Source organism: Lithobates pipiens, unplaced genomic scaffold (genome assembly GCF_037356315.1).
Source record: "Lithobates pipiens isolate NorthernLeopardFrog02 unplaced genomic scaffold, aLitPip1_a1.2 Scaffold_18, whole genome shotgun sequence".
NCBI classification, from domain to species: Eukaryota; Metazoa; Chordata; class Amphibia; order Anura; family Ranidae; genus Lithobates; species Lithobates pipiens.
The window spans coordinates 480,988,758-481,012,943 of record NW_027507758.1 but is presented as its reverse complement, the minus strand read 5'-3'; the positions used below and the strand labels follow the sequence as shown (position 1 = coordinate 481,012,943).

Sequence of the window (24,186 nt, the reverse complement as noted above, 5' to 3'; positions counted from 1 at the left end):
AATGTAAGATAAGCATCATTCACATTCACCATTGATTTTGTTTCCAGTGGGTGAAGAATAACTGATGAAATATACCTGGTGTGATCATTAGATCCAGAGCACAGAATATGTCCAAGAGGGTGCCAAGCAAGACTCCATATCATTCCTTCATGAGCTATCTCCATACCACCCACTTCTTTCTCTATTCTATGATAGAGGAGCAACACATGTATCAGTGCACTGAATAAGTCCAGGGTGACCACCATTAGGTAGCTACACATGAGAAATACATACCCAACATTCCAGAACAAAAGAGAACCATCAGAGCCACCACTGGCAAAAAGACCTTCATGTACTGGATGCCAGGCCACAGCTAAAAGAGGTAGAATTTAACATCAATTTATGGTTCTCTGGTCAAGAAAGAAGTACCTGCTATAACCAATCAGATCCCATCAGATGTACTGATCTGATGTCAATACATTCTGTTTGACTGCTGTATGTTACTGCACTTCTCTCCTTGCGTGGTTGCATGTTCTGTTCACATGAAAAAATTAGGAAAGGGTAGACTGACCTGTAGCTTCTTTTTTGTGGCCTCTGAAAACTTGCAACTCCTCACGAAGGTTGCGGATATCAAACAGTTTGCAAAGATGATCACGTGATGCTGTAAGTAACCAGTTTCCATTCAAATTCCACTTAACCTCCATTACAGTATTCTTATGAGCATGTCTATTGGGGATAGAATGGAACATCTATGTAAACGTTGCTCAATGATTGATTTCTAAATGCACAGTATGCAATCAGGTTTTGTTTTCTACTCTTGGGGAATACTGGTTTAAGGAATCTGACTGAATGTTACAACAGCCTCAAGTCTGGTCTAAATTTAGTTTTTCCAGGTTTCATAAATTACGCCGAAGGTAGTAAACATTGTACGAGGAACAAGTAAACAAGCAAACCAACTATAATGTTGTGAACAGAAATAAAATTATACAGTGCCTTGCAAAAATATTAAAAAATATTCACCCCTTTGGCGTGCTTACAGTTTTGGTCCATTACAATGTGGAATATTGATTTTTTGAGAGACAAACATGTCAAGCAAGAAAACAGAAATCTTCAGTGGGTATAATTATTCAGCCCCTTTGCAATGAAACCCCTAAATAAGATGTTATAAAACTGTGTGCAAAGTCTCACATGATCTGTCACATGAAGTCAGGATAAATACAACTGTTTTGAAGGGTTTCTGTGACTACAGCAACACTAAGCAAGCAACAAGATGAACAAGGAGCTCTCCAAACAAGCCAGAGACAAAGTTGTGAAGAAGCTAAGATTAAGGTTGGACTAGCTATGAAAAAAAAAACGGAATCTTTGAACAACCCATGGAGAACCATTTTAAAACAAAATGGAATAACATGGCATGATTACAAACTTTGAAAAAATAAGAGGGTGTGCTAATCTAGTGCATTCACTTTGTGAAAGTGTTATTTTATAAAAGACACAGATGTGTACTCACAATGTCAGCAATAAGACATCAAAATCCATATATGCTTGAAGCAGTCTGGTCATCTAGACAAGTCCCAAAATGTGAGAAGACCATCCAAATTGCTAAAGCGCATCAAGATGGATCCCTTCTTCCTCAGAGCCAACATTGGATGGAGCAAGATTGGTCTTTATATAGCATATAGAACATATCACATGGTGCCCCAACTAGGTTTTTCCTGACAGTAGGTGGGTATAAGATAGCATGGGATATTCCATTTGTTAGATCTATGTGTATACACGTCACATACAAAACACCTTCCTATTTAGTAACAGTACCAAACATTGGACAACTGTCAGGAGGAGCCTAGCTGGGGCACCATGTGATAGCTTTAGTCTTTATATAGCAAATAGAACATATCACAAAGGCAACGCACTAGTAGGTTGGTGCACCCTCTGTTCCTTGTTTTTGCAGTATTTCCTTTGGGTTTCCCCAACCTGCAGGGGGTAGCAAAACATGTGCAAAAGTGTATCTGCTGAAGAGTAAGGATTGACTTTGGCCAGTGCACTTCGAGTGTAGGAGATTGGTCTTGTTATGATTACAAACATGGCAAAAGTTGGTCACAAACCAAAACTTACAGACCGTCCAAAAAGGGCATTAAAAATACCAAAGACAACACTGTAAGGAGCTGCAAAGATCTACAGTGAAAATGGGAATATCTGTTCACAGCACCACTTTAAGCACTGCAGCTCTGTAAGGTTTTACCCCTGTCATGACCAGGGCATTATTTGATATTCAGCACTGTACTACTTTAACTGCCAATTGCGCGGTCATGCAACACTGTACGCAAATTACATTTTCCCCATACAAATAGAGCTTTCTTCTATTGGTGGTATTTGATTACCACCAGGTATTTTATTCCTTGTAAACTAAAAAAAAAGGACATTTTTTTTAAAATAAATACTACAATATTTCTACTTTGTTATAAAACATATCCAGTAAAATCAAATCTCTTCATAAAAATTTAGGCCAAAATATATTTCTTAAAAAAATATCCCAATAAGTAATTTATTAATTAGTTTGTGTGAAAGTTATAGCATCTACATACATATATAGACACACACACACACACACACACACACACACTATACATACATATACATATATATATATATATATACATATATATATATATATATATATATATATATATATATATATATATACACACATATACACACATATATACATATACACACACACACACACACACACACACACACACACACACACACACACACACACACACACACACACACACACACAAAACTGACCCCCGAAGGAGCTGCTGGTTTGATTGGGCTTACCGTTACCTTCTCCTCCTCGATTTGTGTCTAGGGGTTCCCGTAGTGGATGGCCCAGTAACTTGAGAGACTGACGACAAATCCACATAAAGGGATTTTTATTTGCAAGAACGTAGACAACGAACAGTCTCTTAAATTAGCATCAGAGGGTTAGGCAGGAAGTTCAGGTACTCTTAGTGACAAAGTCAATAATAAAGGACTTGCTTACTTTGACTAAATCCAGAGAATAGCCATTCACTACTGGATGTTCAATCAAGTTGGATAGTCCCTCTCTCAAGTCTTCTCTTCTCTTTTTTTCTTGTGGTCCTCTACCCCCTTGTTCGTGTTGGTACTACCCCTATTCCTTATGTTCAGCATACACAACCTGGATACTGTACTGGTTAGTGTTTTTTTTTTTCCCTTTTCTTATCTATGGATAATAGTCTTTACTGATTGTTAGATGACTGAGATGTCGATATATTAATTTCAATTTGATTTTTGTTTCAATCTCAGATTTCCAATTTCTGATTACTGTTTTATGTGAATTATACATACCCTGATGAAGAGAATTTATCTATTTAAGATCTCGAAACGCATTGGGATTTTTTCTTCGTCCACTGTAATGTACTGTAAAGCAGTTGGATTGTAGGAGAACTACAGAAAGACAGGAATGAGCTATGTCTAATTTAATAAAGTTTTTGTGTGATCTTTTTTACCGTATGTAAATATATGAAATCTGTATTGTAATATTTATGTCAACACTGTATGTGCTGTTATCTTATTATTATAATTAAAATGATATGTTTTATTATATTCTGTATATTTTCTTGGCCCCCTGCCCACTTTAAAGTCCTTTTTCTAGAGGAGACAACCTGGTTTTCAAATTATCTCTCACAAGTCCTAGCAGCCAACAAGGTGCTTAACTCAGGAACAAGTCTCTTCCACAGACGTTGTTGTAGAACATGTAAGAAACTAAACTTGTAGAACACTCGTGTGATACCTGGATCTTTCAGCCAGTTTGGCGATACCCACGAGACTGGATTCACTTAGGTACTTCAGCGCCTCCAGGCTTTTGCTAAGAAACCAACCCGTACGTGCCCTTCTTCTGAAGAGTCCTCCCCTGGATAGCTATGAAGTCACTGGGTCTCTCCCAGACCGGAGACGGCACCCAAACACCTCAGAATCCTTTAGTTTCCTTTCCTCGGGCTAGCCAGCCCCGAGACAATAAGTTGGGTGGATCCGCACCCCAGGCCATAGCATTCCTGGGGGCTGGTCAGGAAGACCAGGACCATGGAGTCAAAACATCCTTCTGGACCGGAACCACGTGACATCTGCATCTTAAGTACCCTCTCCCAGAAAGCACAGCTAGAGTGACACTCCCACTGGGCGGGCTCAGAGAAAGAGTAATCTTAAAGCACCCAGACTGTGGTTCCATGCCTGCCAGGAGAGACAGTGCCCCCCGTGGCCAGGCTGAACATCCTATAGTCCAGTCAGACTGATGCTGAGGTCCAAATTTAAAATAATTGTACCCAAACCAAACAGCAGTTCAGGTATAACCTTAAATTTCAAAAACATAGCGCATACTCTTCAGGAGCTAGCGCCACACACACACACACACACACACACATATATAAGATGATGCACAAGAAAGCCCGCAAATAGTTTGCTGAAAACAAGCAGACTAAGGACATGGATTACTGGAGCCATGTCCTGTGGCCTGATGAGACCAAGATAAACTTATTTGGTTCAGATAGTGTCAAGCGTGCATGGCGGCAACCAGATGAGTACAAAGACAAGTGCGTCTTGCCTACAGTGAAGCATGGTGGTGGGAGTGTCATGGTCTGGGGCTGTACGAGTGTAGCCTCAGACCATGTCACTCCCGGCACTGGGGAGCTACAGTTCATTGAAGGGAACCATGAATGCCAACATGTACTGCGACATACTGAAGCAGATAATGAGCAACATGAAAACGACCCCAAACACACCTCCAAGACTACCACTGGCCAAGCATGTCTCCAGACCTATTGAGCATCTTTAAATGGAAGGTGGAGGAGCGCAAGGTCTCAAACATCCACCAGCTCAGTGATGTCATCATGGAGGAGTGGATAAGGACTTCAGTGGCAACCTGCGAAGCTCTGGAGAACTCCATGCCCAACAGGGTTAAGGGGGTAAAACCTTGTGTACGTTAAAAAAAAATGGTTTTCATTCAATTTTTCTTAACGAACCAATCATCGGATGCAGCAATGTGCTGTTTTTTCGTCCTGCAAAGTAGTAAAAAACAGCACATTGCTTAGTAAAAACAGCACACAGCACACACAGTAACACATGCTGGGCACACATTTAACCCCTTGATCGCCTTAGATGTTAACCCCTTATCCGCTAGTGTCATTAGTATAGTGACGGTGCATACTTTTTAGCACTGATCACTGTATTGGTGTCACTGGTTCCAAAAAAATTGTCAAAAGCGTAGTGTCCGATTGTCCGCCACAATATCGCAGTCGATCACCGCCATTACTAGTAAAAAATAAAATATCCCATAGTTTGTAGACGTTATAAATTTTGCACAAACCAATCAATATACACTTATTTTTAGTTTAAAAATAAATAAATTACAATATGTAGCAGAATACATATTGGCCTAAATTGACAAAGAAAATTTGATTTTTTAACATTTGTTTATTGGATGTGTTTTACAGCAGATATTAGAAAATGTGTTTTTTTTTTTTCAAAATGTCAGTCTTTTTTGTTTAAAAAAATAAATAAAAAATGCAGAAGTGACCAAATACCACCAAAATAAAGCTCTACGCATTAAAGCATTGCAGGTACCTTTTCAAAGTCAATGATTTTCAAAGTCGCGTAGATGGGAACGAGTTCCATTGAAATCAATGGGCTGTGAAAGTCACATTAGTCGCACTAGTGGAAACAGAGCTTAAAGCCTCATACACACGATCAGATTGTTGGCCAACCAAGCATCTGATTTTTGTCCAAAGGGCGTGTTCCAGGAACTTGTCTTGCATACTAACGGTACACAATTGTCGGCCAACAAACACATATGTAGTGACATACTACGAGGGATTTCAGCTCTTGAGCGCCACCCTTCTGTTAATTTCATGTTTGGTGAACATGGATTCCGAGAATGTGTGTTTGTGTACGGATGATACGAAAATCAGATTACAGACTGATGTCCGCCGAAAATTTATTAGCCTATCATCTAACATTTGTTGGCCAAAAGTTGGACAACAATTGTCAGTAGGAGCGTACAAACGGTCAGATTTTAGGACAACAGTCTGTCACAGACAATCCCCTGCCAACAAATCGGATTGTATGTATGATGCTTTAGTGCGGTTGCCTGTACTATGATCATTGTAGACTGAGCTGAGACCCCAGAGCACTTCCAGCTACAGACAGCCACTATGAGAGAGATAGTCTCCTCCTCTTCCTCTGGAAACACTGCGCCAGCCCATAAATTCTCACTTCCCCTGCCGGACCTCAGTTTATATTGAGCATCTCCGGCCAGCTGGGGAGACACAAGAACACATTAATAACCTGCTTTCAAATACCATTATCATGCTGCGTTCTGGTCTTTTATAAGACTCCCCAAATTTTCGGGTGGGTAACTAGGGCTGTCCTGAAAGACTACTGAAAAAGACGTTACTGGTAAGCGCAACTCTAATTTTCCCTATTCGTCTTTCAGGACAGCCACTATCAGAGGATAAACGAGCACTTACCAGTTAGGGTGGGACTACTGCTTGCAAAACTTTTCACCCAAAGGCCTGCTCACCTGCCGACACCAGGTCCACTCTGAAGTGTTTTACGAAAGTGGAGTAACTGGACCATGTTGCTGCCCTGCATATCTGTTCTAGTGTTGCTCCCGCTCTGCCTAAGAGGCTGCCATAGCGCTGGTAGAGTGTGCCTTAATACCCACTGGGATTTCTTTCCCTGCAACTGAATAGGCCTGCTCAATGGCTACTCTGAGCCATCTAGCGATAGTGCGTCGGGACACTTTGCATCCTTTTCTGGCCCCCGGAAAACAAAACAAATAAAGAGCGTCTGACCTTCTTAATGCTTTGGTCAGCTCTAGGTAGTGTAGGATACATCTCCTAACATCCAAATAATAAAATTTAAATTCCTTCTCTCCTGAGGGATTGGGAAAAATTGAGGGTAAGACTACCTCCTGGCTTCTATGAAAGCCAGATGCCACTTTAGGCAAAAAGGCCGGATCGGTCTTTAAAACTATCCGATCTGTGAAAATAACGCAAACGGTTGGTCTGACTGATAATGCCTCAATCTTGCTGACCCTCCTGAAGTGGATCTTTCGCATCCAAAAGCAGCGCAAAACTCCCGTTTTTTTTCTCCCTGAGAAGAGAAGGGAGCTTTAGGGGTGGACGCTTTGACCTAGAATTGGCATTTCAGGACATGCTATGCCTTCCCACCTCTGGTGGTGTTACCAGCAGTTCTGAGGAAGTTTCAAATGGAAAACACATCTGATTCTTGTGGCACCACATTGGCCCAAGAGGGCATGGTTCTCAATAGTAAAACAGCTGACAGTTACAATCATGGTTACCACAGGCAGAGGCATGATGGGACTTGTAGTTTTGCAACAGCTGGAGGGCCGCCAGTTTGAGACCCTTGGCGTAAACCATTAAATCCTCTAGGGGAAGTGAAAACAGAAGGCAGCCTATCTTGAGGATTTAATGGTTTACGCTTTTTTTTTGTACAGGGGTTTTTCGCTTAAGAGGAAATGATTTTTTTCCTGTCCGCTGTGCGGTCTAGAACAGTCTCTAGCCCTAAGCCAAAGAGGAGGTCTCCCGTCAAGGGTATCCTGCACAATTTGACCTTGGAGACGCTATCCCCTGGCCAGGTCTTTAGCCAGAGGGCCCTCATGGCTGAATTGGCTAGGGCTGCTGTTCTGGCTGACATGTGGACAGACTCTGCCGCGGCGTCTGCTATGTATGCGATACCTCGCTGCATTGTAGGGAAGGAAGACAAAATGGTTTCCTTATCTGTGCCAGCCTCAATAGGTTGTTGGATCTGTGAGAGCCAGTGCTCTAAATTGTGAACCACTACTGTAACCGCAGTTTCTGGTCCCACTTTTTTTTTTAAGCAGAGAGTCAATCCTTTTGTCCATGACATCTGCCAAGGCCCCCATATCTTCAAACGCCAGATCCATGTGTTTGGAGACCTGGGAGAAAGCGGCATCCAATTTAGGGCTTTTATTCCAAATGGATGCCGGGTCCTCTGAAAATGGGAATCTTCTCTTTAGGGATCTAGAAAAAGAAGGGCTTTCTTTCTGGATCTTGCCACTCCTTTAACTGTTTTCATCAATACCTCATGTACTGGAAAAACTCTTCTCTTTTGTTCCTCCAAACCCAAGTACATTTGGTCATGAAGGGCCAGGGTTTTTTTATCCGCCTGGATACCGAGGGCTGTATAAATTGCCTTTAAGAGGTCCTCTACCTCATCCAGGGACAATTCATATTCATTTCCTGGACCCCCCATCCTGGTCCTCCCCCTCTGAACCCTCCTGGAAATCAGAAGAGGAACTGTCTGGTTGTCTCTGTTCCGTCCCTGAAGGGCCTGCAACCTCTGTCCCCCCTGTAGTAGCAGGTTGAACCGGAGCAGAACTCTGTGCTAGAGGCGGGGTTGTATCCTGGGAAGCCAGACCAGTGGGAAGTTGAAACTTTTTAAACAGGGATCTAAATGAAGGGAAGGTGGACGAGAGCTCTTTGACTGAAGCTGCTAGTCCTGACTCCTGTTCAGATTCCCTTTCTTTAACAAGGGAGTCTATGCAGTCTCTACACAACACCTTTGTCCACGATTCCCCTAATATGTCCCTTCCTTTTAGAGCTATGCGTAGATTTTGTTTTTTCTGCAGCTTTCTGAAATACATGTACAAAAAGAAAAAAAACAGGAAAAAAACTGTCACTTTAAGGTTCAGGGTACTGGGAGTCCACTAGACCCCTTTTAAAATGCAGGAATCTGAGCCTCCGCCCCACCCCCCAGCCACCCAGAGGGTCTGCCCCCCTACTGATAGGAACCATACATGGAAGGGCAATCCTAGATAGAGAGTACCCCTCCCCAGGGTGCTCTTACCTTAGAAATGCTGGAGGTAGTGTCCATTGGATGAGCATCTGCTTCCGACATGACTGCAGGTGGCTGCTTACTACTGAGTCTCACGCTGCCTGTGCGTGTTCCCGACTCGTCTCCAGCTTGTGCCCAGCCCTCCTATTAGCTCCGTGACCCGAAACTGGAAGTCACGGTCGTTTAGGTCAAGCGTTCGTTTCTGCCGGAAAAGAAGTCACCCGTCGTTCGCCCCGCCCAGTTCCAAAAAATGTGGTCTGTACATAGTACAGGGAGATCCAAACGGCTTGCCTGCTGCGTCCCTGTAGACGCGATAGGAGTCCCCCCAACAACCTGAAGCAGTGCTTGCCTAGGAAGGGGTGGCAACACCTGGTGGGGTAAGAAGCCCACTTTCTCCCTAGGAAGCCCTTGCTTCTCTTTACAGGATTCGGGAAAAAATGGACACAGCCTCCCTGACTGACCGGCCTGGTCCCTGCAAAGTGTCTCCCTGCCGGAGGAAACACAAACAACAGAGGTCCGGCAGGGGAAGTGAGAATTTATGGGCTGGCGCAGTGTTTCCAGAGGAAGAGGAGGAGACTCTCTCTCTCATAGTGGCTGTCCTGAAAGACAAATAGGGAAAAATGTATTTTAATTCCAGTTTCAATTCAACTAAACAGGAAAAACAGGGTTTCAGACAGGTTCATTGGTATTGTGGGGGTGTGAAGGTACTCTGAAGGCAAAATGTAGAAGCAGAAACTGTGTTGAGCATTCAGGACAGGGTATTGGGGTGTCCATATTGAAATGGTAATGAGTCTGGTAATTCCAGGAGTTTGCCTCATAGTTCTTAGTCATTACTACTCTATGGTCTTGAACGTATGTAAAGGCCATTAAAACCATGTTATGGAATGGTTTTGTGTTTCCTTGATGCTGTTGAAACTCCATTGCTTTGTTTGTTAACTTTCGTATACCATAATTTCAAGGAGAAAGGGTTCGCGTCCAGCAGTGCAAGATACATTCCCATGCTGCATTAGGTGTATGATTGGTGATTGCTAGTAACTGTGCTTGAGGATGATGGTCATGTGAAGAAGAGGCTGCTAGGCAATCTTTCTGATCTACAGTTGGCATTTTAATAATTATGTGGGTTACTTTTCCCAAGGAACTGAAAAAAACACCAGGAACTCCTAGGACAAGGAAAATGTAATCAACTGCATTCTTACATTGCCAGCATATGGGAGAAGTATTCCAAAGAGCCCTAAAGAGCATCAACAGGACTCTGTACTAGGTAGTTTTTTAAATCCAGCTTCTTGTATTTGAAATGTATGCTGCTTTTTGTGCATAAGAATGAATGTTTATTGTTCTGGCATGAAATTGGTCTTAAAATCTTTTTCCCTTTTTGAGAAAAGGTGGTGTATATGATACCAATGGAGTAATTAGCATAGTTTAGAAATCTGATAATGAATCTCTGAGTATTCTGGACTGTAGGAACAACTCCTTGAAGGGGTAAGCTTTTTGAATCACTGTATTGCATCTGATGATCACAGAAAGTATCAATTTCACAACTTACCCGATCTACAACTGAAGCTCTACCAAATCTGGATCTCCCACAAAGGTCTTTATTACCTCTGGCCCTATAAAATGTGTCAGCTGGTATTGGTTAGTTGTGGAAAGGAATACAGATTTTCAAAAGATAGGCATGAGCGACTTCCCACAACTAAAATCATATGTGAGAGATAAGACCTCATTAGGTGACCTCCTGTTTTCTTCATCCCTTTTAGGCTGGATTTACACCATTGCGAAATGGATGCGGAGATACCGCATCCAAGTCGCAATAGCAGGAGATTTTGACCAGCTTTCTATGGAGCAGGTTCACATATCTCCGCAGAAGGTCCGATGCGTTTTGCAGAAAAACGCTGTGTGTCTTTTTGTCTGTTTCAGGTGCGAATTCAGCCCAAAATTCGGACTGAAATTGGAGCTGAAATGGTGAACCAGCACGCACCGAACCCCTGCTGTGAGCCGCATGTGTATCATATGTGAACCGAGCCTCAATGTGCTACTGATAAGAGGATGGTTCTTGATTTGTTAGGCTGTTTAACCAAGGAAAATAAAGTAGCAGAATGGTGGATACTTATTTTTTTCATACTGCTCCAGTGCTTCCAATTCCCATGTCTACACAAGCCTAATTATGTCATATGCCTTTGCTGCAGAAGCTCCAGGAGAATAATCCAGATGTCTTTTAGAATTATCTCCGGATGACGGACCCCCGCTTTCATCAACTCTTGGCATTGTTGACCACTTATATTAAGAAGCCGGACACATGCATGAGGAGTATATTTTATTTTTTGGTTGAATAATGATTTGTTATATCTTCTATATTTTTGGATGCATGGAAGTCTAAATTTGATTTGTTTTCTTTTTTTAATACACAATAAAAATTGTGGCGAATACTACTTGGCCATGTGTTTTACTTCAAATGACAGTTTGGGAGTAGGCAGTTACACTTAAAAAAAATAATACAATGTAAAATTGACAAGGGACACCAACACAGTTGTATCTTTGATCTTAAAAACTGCAGAATAATGGTGTTGTGGTAACTTGCCAAAAAAAAATAAAAAATTATTCTTGATATCACTAGAAAAAAAAAAAAAAAAAAAGTATTTGAAAATTAGTTTGCAATAATTCCGTCAGTATCACCAGCAAAGCATGAACCAAAATCAGGGGGCCCGGGGGAAAAGTAAGGCTCACTGAGGAACAAAACGCCACTAGTACAAAAAAATATGAAAAATATAATTCATTAATGATTCTAAAAAATATGCTCACTATCATATATATAGTACATTCATTATTTAAATACCACTAAAATATACTAAGAAATAAATATGAAAGGGCCACCATTAAAAAAACTGTAAAGTTAGCTGTTGTAGATCGAAAAACAATCTTCAATCCCAACAGGCACTGACACAGGAGGAACAAATACACACAAAACACAGTGCTTATGACAAACATAAAACACAAACGTCCAGACGCCAGTGGGATCCGAGACTGGTCCCAAATAAACGCCAAGCGGCTGAATAACCAGCCAACAATTGGCAATATGGGGCCAGGGTCAGATCCCCCCCCGGTGGCTCGAGCCGAGAATAAAAAAGGTATAATCAGAAGCTAGCAAGGAAAGCAGTCATCAAAAAACTGGAATCACGTGATCAAATGCTGATAGTAACCCCACTCATTGAATCCAAAGAAGAGCTCAGTCTCATGTCCATTTTAGTTCTTTCCTCCAATGAGACAGTAATTACTATAGTATGATAGGACACAGCACAGCAATGGATCGTGGGGTAATCCTGTGGGGGCACTGAAAACATTTAAACTGAAAATAGCGCTATACATCCATATCAGAATTCCATATGTGAATCACTCTTCCTTTTTCAATATGGAGATTGACAGTCTTATAACAATTGTTTAACTTCCGATATGTGCATGTTTCTTAAACTGGAAGATGACATAGCGTTAATATTGATGACTTAACTACACTGGGATGTATGTGCTTGCTGGGTCAATATTAAATTCACACAGCTCCACTCTGCCTAAATGTATCGTCCCTGTCATACATAACAGTACAGAGGTACCTCAGCTGGTATGAGACCCTGCGCGTGCTGACTCCGATATAAATTATGAGCAAACTCCCAGGCTGCTTCCTGTATGCTTCTGTGGATTCCCGTGTAGTTCACCGGCCGGCACACAGCCTAATGGGGGATCCCCATCGCCGCTCGGCAGTGTGGCATTCAGGCGGAAACAACGTCAACAAACAATGTGTAGCATCATCTGGATCTGGTTTCTTAATGGTGGCCCTTTCATATATATTGCTTAGCGTGTTTTAGCTGTATTTAAATAATGAATGTAATATAATTATATATATATATATATATATATATATATATATATATATATATATATATATATATATATATATTTATTAAGCATATTTTTAAGAATCATTAATGAATTACATTTTTCTTTTTTTTTTTTTGTACTAGTGGCGTTTTGTTGCTCAGTGAGCCTTACTTTTCTCCGGGCCACCTGTCTTTGAGGACCCATGCTTTTGGTTCATGTACTGTGTTAAGAGGTTAGAGGACAGCCCCACACATTATCCACTACACGCAATTTCAGTAGACCTGCTTTTTCCTTCTTTTTTCACCAGCTTCATTATTATCCCATTAAAGAAGAGAATGTGCACTGCATTTCGAGATTGCATAATTAGCCACGTCACAAATGTTAATTCTCCATTACGAGCGCTAGTTTACAAGACCGACAGCTTCTGAATCGTCTTTGCTTCCGAGCATGCGTGTTTGTATTTTGGACTGTCGTACATATGCTCGAAAAATCCGACCACAGACCATGGAGAATTTTAAAACCTGCCATCCAACATATGTCAACACAAAATCCGACAAATCCGATGGAGCATAGAAACTGTAAGATTTTCCGCCAACAGCCTATCATCACACATTTCCCATCGTAAAATTAAATTGTGTGTACGCGGCTTAACTTGCCAATTCTACGCTGTTCTGTTGGAGCCTCGTAAGGAATGTTAAGATGTTGGCTTTGTAGCTATTGTCCAAGAATTTAGTAAGGAGAATTTGTAAATACTTTAATGGTGGCACTTTGATATTTTAATGTGAAGATATATGTGTTTGAGGGTATACTTACACTAGGTCCAGTTTAACTGAACCATACCAGAGTCTGAGTTTCCCCTCTCCCTCACTGGTTTGCACTCACACTGGTTTGTAAGGAAGTGTTCTGAGGAATGCTTACAAGTGTTCCTGGGCACACTCCCCTGTTAACCAGACCAGTGATCCCCGTTTCACTAAACAGTTCTCCACAGTTCTCCAAGGAGAGAACTGTGCTCCAGCACAGATTGCATTTACACTGCAGCAAACCGTACAAGATCCAAAGTGAACTGCACCTGGGGCCACCTATTCCAAGTGGTATCATGCTTATCCGGTTTATGCCACAGTTCAGAATACTCACACTACACAAATGAACCAGTCTGTTTATTTTTAAGACATGGGAAGGAGTCCTTTTCCTTTCCGTGACACCTATCAAAAAGATCTTTTCGTCTACAGGCCCATTAGGTTAGCTCTAGCTCTGCGTCAAGCTGAAGTTTCTAGATTCTCCAAACATTCCAATGGAAAGCTCACCAGGGGAAATATGAAAATGTACTTCACAGAAGGGGAAAGAAGGGTTCAACTTACAGCAAATATACATTAAGGCCACACACTGTACACTGGACGTTGGCTGTAGCTACAGAATGAGTTTTGCAGCGATTTTGCAGTAGCGTTTTTGAGACTAGCGTTATTTAAACTATACTCACAAAGTTTATGGCTCAAAAACGCTCATAAATGCCAAATAGCCGAGTTTTTTTTAAGAGTTTTTCAGCGTTAGCGTTTTCACAGCTGAAAAACGCCTCTTCAAACCCGCTACTTTCCAGTCAGAAAACACTCCTCAGCAAAAACGCTGATAAAAGCCTATGTATGCATAGACACAAAGGATAACATACTGGGAGTTTACTGGCTTCAGAAAAAAACACCTCAAGCCAAAAACAGCAGCTGTAAAAATGTCCAGTGTGCATGAGGCCTAAATCTCAAAGTTAATAAGCTCACCAATTAGGAAGCAATTGAACAAAAAAGGTCTATATTCAGGGTATACTTTACTAGAGTTAGCCACAAACTTTCCATAAACCAAAAACTCATGCGTCTTGTTTAAAAATACCTCGCTTGGTTATAGGCTGATTAACTTACAGTGTTGCAAGACTCTGTCCATTCTTGGGATCCCAAAATTTGATAGGCTGTTGACTATCTTTACTTCCAGACACCAGAAGTCCTTTGGTTGGATGCCAGTCAACACATTTCACATCAGCTCCATGCCCTGAAGGTGAGACAGTTTTTATTTATTGTAATTGTAGGCCAACAAGAATCAGGGGCACCCTGCAATGTTTTGCTAGGTCACTCTATACTATAAAAAAATAAACACATTTATATCAACCAATGATATGTAAACCTTCTGACATGCGGTGTGCTGAAAAACAGGATTTTTAAAACAGCTTACCTGTAAATCCTTTTCTTTGATGTACATCAGGGGACACAGAGCCATAGTAGTTACTATGTGGGTTAATAGGGCACCTTTATGTAATGGACACTGGCATACCCTAAGACCAGACGTGCACTCCCTATATAACACCTCCCAAAACTGGGAGTACCTCAGTTTTGTCGCCAAGAAATACAAGTGTATACCAAAGAAGGGAGGGATCTCTGTGTTCCCAGATGTACATCAAAGAAAAGGATTTTACAGGTAAGCCGTTTTAAAAATCCTTTTTTTTTCATACATCGGGAACACAGAGCCATAGTAGTTACTATGTGGGATGTCCCATAGCAATGGACACTGAAGGGAGGGAGAGAACAACAAAAAAAGGTAGGGCAAAGGAAAGGAGACTAGAGGACTCATACTGCAACCTGAAGTACACTACGCCCAAAGGCAATATCCTCATGACCTTTAACATCGATTTGATAAAATCTGTTAAAGACCAAGTTGCGGCCTTACAGATCTGAGCCAGAGAGGCCTGATGATGCACCTCCCAAGAGGCACTAACCTCCCTGGTAGAGTGTGCTTTAACATGAAAAGGAGAAATTTTCTTCCTAAGACCATAAGCTTGAACAATCACTTGATGAATCCATTTGGAAATAGTAGATTTTGATGCTGCCTGTCCCCTTTAGGACCTTCTGGCAGAACAAAACATCTGTTTTGCGAACCTGAGCGGTCGCCTTTAAGTAGACTCTGATCGCTCTTAATACATCAAGGGAATGTAGTGCCTTCTCTTCCCTAGATTGAGGCTCTGGGAAGAAAGAAGGTAGAATAATATCCTGGTTTAAATGAAAACCAGTCACTGCCTTTGGTAGGAATTCAGGATGAGGACACAACCACCTTATCCTTATGAATGATCAAATATGGCTCTTTACAAGACAGAGCCGCTAGTTTCGATACTCTTCTGGCAGAAGAAATGGCAACCAAAAAGATAAATTTCCTTGTCAAAAGAACCAAGGGATTTTCTCGTAAAGGCTCAAAAGCCTGATTTTGTAAAGCCGATAAGACTAAAATTTATATCCCAAAGATTTAGAGGGCCAGACAGGGGGATTGATCCGTGTTACCCCCTGAATAAAACTATGCACTAGAGTGAGCAGCAAGAGGCCATTGAAAAAATAATGACAAGGCCGAGACCTGGCCCTTGATAGTACTCAAGGCCAGCTTCATTTCCATTCCCATTTGCAGGAATTCAAGGATCCTACCCATGACATACTTCCTGGGGTGCCAACCCCTGGATCCACACCAGGAAACATATGTTTAGCGTCCGAAGGAAGGATGGAATACTGGACCTTGCACGAGAAGGTCTGGCCATAATGGCAGGGTCCAAGGGACTCCTACCACCATTTTTATGATCTCGCCAAACCAAGATCTTCTGGGCCACGCAGGGGCAACCAGAATCACCTCCTTTTATTTCTGCTTGATCCTGCGAAGAAGGCGCGGAAGTAGCAGAACTGGAGGAAACACATAGAGAAATGAAACTGATCCCATGGGAAGACTAATGAGTCTTTCGCATGCTAGCGGATCCCTCGTTCTTGACACAAAGTTGTCAACTTTGTTGTTGAATCTGGACGCGAACAGGTCCACGTCCAGAATACCCCATCCCTGACATAATCGCTAGAAAGATGTTGGGGTGAAAGGACCATTTTCCCAGAAATAACTGTTGGTGACTCAAGTAGTCTGCCTGCCAATTTTCTATTCCTGGAATGAAAATTGCTGATAAGCAAGAAATAATGTTTTCTGCCCAGGCTAGAACATGATTCAACTCTTTTTGGGCTGCACGACTTCTTGTGCCCCCTTCGCGATTGATGTAAGCCACAGCCGTGGCATTGTCAGATTGAATCCTGACAGGACAATCACGTAGCCCGAGTGTCTAGGATTCCAGGGCCAGGCGTACTGCCCAAATCTCTAAAATGTTGATGGGCAAGGTTTTCTCCGACTTGGAACATCACCCCTGGACAGAAGCTTCTTCGATGACTGCTCCCCAGCTTAGAGGGCTGGCATCCGTTTTCACCACTTTCCAGGATACTGGCATAAAATTTCCCCTTTTGGAGGTTGCTGGATATCAACCACCATTTTAGGCTCTGACGTATGTCGGGATAAACGTATTGGAAAATCCAAAGCCTGAACTTTCTTGTTCCAGACCGACAGGATGGTGTTTTGTAGCAGTCTTGAGTGAAACTGCGCATAAGGGACAGCCTCAAAAGAGGCCACCATTTTTCCTAGCAATCTTCATGCACAGGCGAATGGAAGGATTTTTCTTTGCTTTGACAAGTTGAATTAGTCCTATTATGGAACCGATTCTTGTCTGGGGTAAGAATACCTTCTTCTGTATGGTATCTATAACCAGCCCCAAGTACTGTAATCTCCTTGATGGTTTTAAAGGAGGATTTTTCTAGGTTGAGTATCCAACCCAGAGATTCCAGGTAGTTTACAGCTCTGATTAAACTTTGGTTTAGACCAGAGACTGAATGGTCTATTAAAAGTAGATTGTCTAAATAGGCTAGGACAGTTATGTCCTGAGCCCTTAATCTGGCTAAAGGAGGTGAATCTTTGAGAACACCCGTGGCGCAGTGGCTAGACCGCATGGCAGGGCCACAAACTGAAAATGATTATTTTCTATCTAGAAGCTTAGAAATGTCTGGTGATTGGGAAATATCGGCACGTGGAGAAATGCATCCTTGACATCGATCAATGCCAAAAACTCCCCTCCTTGCAAGACGGAAACAACCGATCGAAACGATTCCATGCGAAAGGACCGGATATTTAATTGCCAGTTCAAGTCTTTGAGATTTAGAATGGGTCTTACCTCTCCCCATTTGGTTTTGGAACCGTGAAAAGGTTTGAATAAAAACCCGAGCCCTGTTCCTCTAAGGGAACCTCTGATATCACCAGGGGATAAGAAATGATCCAGAGCTAGAAAAAAAAGACTTCCTTTTCTCTGGATCCCTGGGAACATTTGATCTTAGAAAACGAGGAGAAAGAAATTCTCGGTACTCTAGTTTGTAACCTAGAGAAACTGAGGAAGCCACCCCTCTGTCTTGACATTGTTCCTGCCAGATCTTTGAAAATTGCAGAAGCCTTCCCCCCAACCGAGCAAGCGGGGGCGCCCCTTCATAAGGAGGCTTTAGCATTCTGTTTTGCAGGCTTTCTGCCCCAAAACCTCTTTTGACCCGGGTGCTGCCCTTGGAGTCTTTCCCTTGAACCTGGCGTTAGAGGCTGTCGAGACTGCCTAGAGATTGACGCCCCTGGCACAGGTGAGGAAGCGCGTTTAAAAAGGAGAAATGTTTAAACTTCTTCTTTACTGGTAAAAGAGAGCTTTTCCCATTAGAGATTCTTTGGATGCATTTATCCAGGTCGTCCCCAAATAGCCGTTCACTATGAAAGGGGAAACTGGCCAAAAGTTTCTTACATGGTTCTTCGGCTGACCAGTTTTTCAGTCACAGAACTCTGAGAATGCACTAGTCCTAGTGCATAAGCCGTGAGGCTTGAACAATAGAATCCTTCATAGCATCTACTGTAAAACATAGTGCATCTGATAAGCCAGCCCATTGCTGGGCTTACTGATCAGGAAGAATCTTAAGTATCTCCACAAACTGTTGCTTAATGGACAAATACACCAATTTCCGCAAGAACCGGCTGCACTACTGAACTTACTAGAGACAGTTTTTAAAAAGAAGTTCCAACATTTTATCTGTTGGATCTTTTATCATCAGCGCATTGTCCAATGGACAAGTGAGATTGTTGTTTACCGCGGCGATTGCAGCATCAATTGCTGGAACCCCCCCCCCCCCCCATTTCTTATAGAAATCCTCCTCCATAGGATAAAGTGTAGAAAACTTTCTGGGAGGAGAATACTGTTTATCCGGGTGTTCCCATTCAGAATATATAAGCTTTTTTAACCAGAAGTAGGTTCATTAAGAGACTGCGCTGCAGGCAACAAAAAGGTTGAATGAACCAATTTAGTAAGATTGTACAAGCAAACTGTCCTGTGATACTACTCCCTCTATATTAGGATACTCTGAAGATATATTAGTATCTTCCAAATCTCATGGAAGATCTTCCTGTTCCCCTGCCCCTTGCACCTCAATATCAGGGTCCTGAGCACTGGATGGGGATCTGCTACGTTTGGACCCACTATGAAGAGTGATCATAGTATCAATCTTTTCCAAATTAGAAATGGTAGAAGAAAAAAACCTCCTGTGTGATATATATAGGGGCTGAAGTGTCCAGCACTGCTGCAACATCATTCTCCCCTCATGGCTCAATATGACCGGCCGCATCACTCTCAGAAGCGAATGACATTCTTTTGGAAATGGATTTAGGTTGTTGTGAAACCATTGAGCCCCTAGAACCCTTTGAGGAGTTCCTGGTCCCTCTTCCACTCATAGCCTGAAGCACAAAGCAGAGGCACTACCAAAAAGAATGTACACTGCTAGGCTATAGTCCAGCACTACAAAGCGGCTATTAATGCCCAGCCTGAAACAGTAGTGTCAAGGGGGATGCCTGTGTCACCAAACCTGAAGTAAGCCACCTCTGCTCGTGTCCCTCCACAGCCAGCAGCAGCACACAGAGTGTGCTTTTAAAAAATTCCTCCACGTGTGTCTGGTGTTGGAGAATGCTAACGCCATTAGCCCCACCCTGATTATGGCCCCTCCCCTATTTTTAAAAGAAAGGGTTTTCCCGCGTGAGCGGTGGACTTTAGGCGCCTAGCATACAGCTGACATGGCGGAGGGGTAAAAAAACACAGCTGATCGGCCGCATTTTAATTTCTTTTTTTTTAAGTAAATTCGGGCTTACAAGTCCCGAGGGGGGTAACTTCAACGTGGGGGCCGCAGTTGGCGAGACCAGTCCCCCCTCTTGCTTACTGGAGGGATCTGATGCTTTGGCCAGAGGAGGAAGCAATGGCTCCTGACACAGCGCCGTTTCCAGCATAAGGCGGTGAGTGCTCAATACAGCCCCAGTGGTGACACATAGGCATGACAACATTATATACTTAAAGGAGATATTCATAAGAAAATCCAAGATATTTCTTAGATAATTCCAATTACCTTCCCGCCGCAGGGTTATCTGAGATAAACCCAATCTTCAACCTTCGCGGTGGGCTCCGAAACCTTCAGGAGCAGGGGAACCTAGAGGTTACCCACAATCCTGGACCTGCAACAGCACCCTGCCAGTAAAAACTTTATGGTCTTACTACCAAAAAGTACTGGATCCCAGGGTCTAGCTCTCTAAAAAGAGAAGCATTCACAGGCAAAACCTTGTTACTTCAGATACGAGGCTCGGGTACCATTCCTTAGGCCCATTAAAGGACACTGAACGGATCCGGTCAGCATGGCTAGCCCCAGCAAGGATTGCTCCAGTGGAGCTCAGCACAACACATCTTTACTGGTGACCAACACCTTAGACACTGGCGAAAAAATGGAAGTACTCCCAGTTGTGGGAGGGGTTATATAGGGAGTGCACTTCTGGTCTGAGGGCATGCCAGTGTCCATCACCTAAAGGTGCCCTATTAACCCACATAGTAACTACTATGGCTCTGTGTCCCCTGATGTATGAAAAGAAAGGCCTTTTCCCATGCCAAGATTTTAGTAAGTTTAACTGATCTGAGTAGGTTTCTTTAGTCATTTCAAACAAGATGGATGTTTGGATATGACACACAAAGAATTAAAGGGCACTCACAATAAGTGTACAAAAGAGAATGGAGAATCATTGCTAAAAAGAATCTAGCATGGCACAGATAAAACCACAAAATGTGCATTTCCTCAAATGAAGCAAGTTAACGTCTGGCTGTTAATATGGAACTAAAGTCAGAAAAGAAAAAAAATTACATACAAATGGCTCTTTTTGGCAGAAGAGGCATGCAATCCCACACTGGCCAATCGGGAGGGCCAAAGACTGGAACCTGGAAGAAGCCAGGGAGAATATACTGACACCAGCAATGGACCTCACAGGCATCAGACCTGAATCTATTGAATAGAGGTGAAAAATCCTGACTTTAGTTCCACTTTAAGAGATGCCTCAATACAAATGTAGTGGAGTTTGTGTACACAAAAAATTACTTCTTCACAGCAGTGAGTTTATGAACAAGGGTTTTATCCCTCCCTACGCTATCCAAAAAAAAAAAAAAAAGCTAAGACAAAACAAAATAATTTTGGATATAATAAAACTTTAATGTTTTACAAAAAAAAAACAAAAAAAAAAACGGGGCTGACATTGTTGACCTCCTTCTCAACAAGATTAATTTACTTCCCATCTCTTCTGTGTCACAGACAACTCATTGCTGATCCTCCCACTTGCTTCATTGAGGTAAAGTTCTGAAGCCAAAGCATCATAACAGCCAGACAACTAGCATTTTCATAGGTCAGCAATGGCCGCTTATGCATTTGCATTACAGGTATATCTCATTGATAATGATGGGAAACCTTGCTTCCACTTAAAATTACTGACATTTACTTTTTATATTTAATTTAGCAAGCATATTGTATGCATTCGACTGATGCAAACAATATCCTTCAATGTAATAAGCTCTTCTTCAAGGTGTCTTTTTTGCTGACCTACACTGTAGCCAATCTAAAGTCACTGCAAACATGTCTGAATGGATCTAGGAAATGTACACATGATCCGCTCCCGAAACAAATTTATGCAAGGCAAAAGTCCATGATGAATTGATCACTGTAAGGAACAGGAACTTCAGTAATCTTTTAGAAGATACAAGAGACTTGAGACGTATTTTATAAATAGGTACACAACAAATTTAGTATCTTCATTTCAATTATTTTATTTCAGAGTTTTTGCTTGCGGTAAAAACCAAAATGTTTAATATTCCTTTAATTCAAGACAACAAAAGAAATACATTATTGGTAATTAATCTCATCTTTACAGTTTAATACTATGCCAAAAGAAGTTAAACAATTGCATACACAACATTGTCTTTTTTAAAGCGTGCCACTCATAATCAGGGACATTATACATACAATAGCCATGTTATTCTTCAGCTCATTGCAAATTGTGATTTTACTAACCAAAAAAAATTATATATATTTTTTTTTTTATCAGTTTGTTTAGAACTGCCTTTGTTGTAAAAGTCCCTTCCTTTCTATGAAACTTCAGTTTTGGTAAGGTGAGAAAAAAAAAAAAAAGGTCTCCATATAAAATGAAATACACAGGTTTTTAGATGATGTTAAGTATAGATCCCCACCTCTGTCAGTAGATTGATGTAAGCATTGCTACATGTCGCAAAATTACTCCAAATTGTCAGGATGCAACTTTATAATTGCTGCCCGCTTAGTATTGTAAAAGGAAAAAGCTATTCGTATTGTAGCATACATTGTTTAAAAATAAAGTAATTGCTTTATTATGTTTTATATTTAAATTAACAAATTTAAAGAGAAAACCAAGTTTTCACATTCCTTTAGGCATCCAAGATTCATAAGTATCAAAATATTTTACCAATAATTAATCTGTTTCGATCTTAAAAGATTTGGAATTTCTTGGAATATATTTGAGTGGTGGTCAGTAATCTCCAGTGTGTCTAGTGGTGGAAGTCATCTCTCTCTTCTATATCACATGCCTTGGGTGCATCGTTCGTCATTTCACATTGATGTCATTACACTAGATGGACTTTGTTGTTATTGTTACTTTTTATTCAATCACATGGTTTAGAAACTAGTGCAACCTATTTATTGAAAAGCTAATATTGTTGTTTGTATCTCACAAGAAGTAGTGGCTGGGTTTCACTTATTCACTTTGATAGCACAGTAATTATATTTTGTTTGTATAAAACAAAATGTATGCATCTAAGTTGCATACAATGCTTGTTTTAAAAATAAAATGAATATGTTGAACAGCACATTTTCAATATCATACCAAATTGGGACACAGGGGAGGGACCTTAGGCTGATGATAGTGCAGTTAAATGTTTTTCCATGGCACTATGATGCCAATACAGCTTTTCCCTTCACTTTCCCTTCTGTTTACAATTAAAACGTTCCCAAGGTTCTAAAATCTTTGTGTATATGTTGTATCTATATACTGTCCATACACAGTATATCTGCCAGACTACATAGCATATCAAGTGCTATATAAACATGCTTGTGGTGTCAGATCATGCTTAATCTGAAATGGTGTTGGTTCCTCTTTGAAAATTCATGTAGCGGTTATACCTAATGTGACACTGAACTTTAACAGTAACCAAAGTTTTTAAGATGGTGGCAAGCTTTATAGAAGAAAAAACGGTCATTCAAATATTTGCTTTCAGAGAGCATTCAAAACCTACCTCGCAATATTCTCTCCTCATGACATCGAAGAAAGTCCCAAATCCTAACTGTGCCGTCATCTGAACAGGTAGCAAATTTATTATCCGTAGGGGAGAAACTGTTGCATGGAAACAAGCATTATAGGAAAATGTCAGAAACAACGAAGCACTCAATGCTCCTTATAAATTGAAACAACTTCTCTGCATATTATGGGGCAGGCTTATATTTCATGCCAGCAGTTTAACTTTTAAACTTTTTAAATCCATAACCAACAGAGGAAATCTTAAGGCTTCATGCACACAGGACATTTTGCAAACTCTTCGAGCAGCCTTTCCCCCTGGCAGCAGCGTTTTGGCAGAAAAAAGGCCTTAGGCTTGTAAAAGTGTAAAGGTTTTAGGAGCGTTTACAGACATCAAGAGCTCGGGCATTAATTCATTTCATTGGCCAGAATAATATTTATAGAAATGAACATTCAAGAGCTAAACTGTGCGTAGTGTTAAAGGTGCGTTTAGTAGCATCAAGCATTTGTTTTCGCCAAAACTCTGCTGCTCCTGGACACACTGGCAGAGGGTTTTTCCTGCCTCTAAACACTGCTAAAGCATGCAGGGGAGTTTAGAAGCAGACAAAAAAGCCTGATGTCCCTAGAAGCAGCTGCAAAAACGTCCAGTGTGCATGAGGCCTAAAGAATAGTAAGACATTCCATTTTGGACACACTGGGATTGATTTACTAAAGGCAACAGGCCTGTTTAATTTCAAAGAAGTTTTGCCCTAGATTAGTGAATGTGATACAAATACACTCTGCAAGGTGATCATCTTATTTGCCTTTCATAGATCAACTGAACTAAGTCTGTTAAAAGTAACTTGTACTCCATTAAAAAAAATATATTGGTAATTATTCTACTGAGAAGGCATACAATGCCCGACAATACTATCAAAAAATCTGTTC

The 24,186-nt window shown here is 41.4% G+C and overlaps 1 protein-coding gene across 2 annotated transcripts in view; it reads right to left on the bottom strand.

The window, feature by feature from the left end:
* The window catches only part of WDR33 (WD repeat domain 33), a 195,731-nt gene that overhangs the window by 61,888 nt on the left and 109,657 nt on the right, over positions 1-24,186 (bottom strand). For both annotated transcript variants that reach the window (XM_077488410.1, XM_077488409.1), the window contains exons 7-11: positions 23,261-23,358; positions 14,646-14,772; positions 551-705; positions 274-352; positions 76-186 (exon numbers count right to left, since the gene is read on the bottom strand). In XM_077488410.1, coding sequence (XP_077344536.1) covers positions 76-186; positions 274-352; positions 551-705; positions 14,646-14,772; positions 23,261-23,358 — 570 coding nt within the window. The remainder of the gene's footprint in view (positions 1-75; positions 187-273; positions 353-550; positions 706-14,645; positions 14,773-23,260; positions 23,359-24,186) is intronic.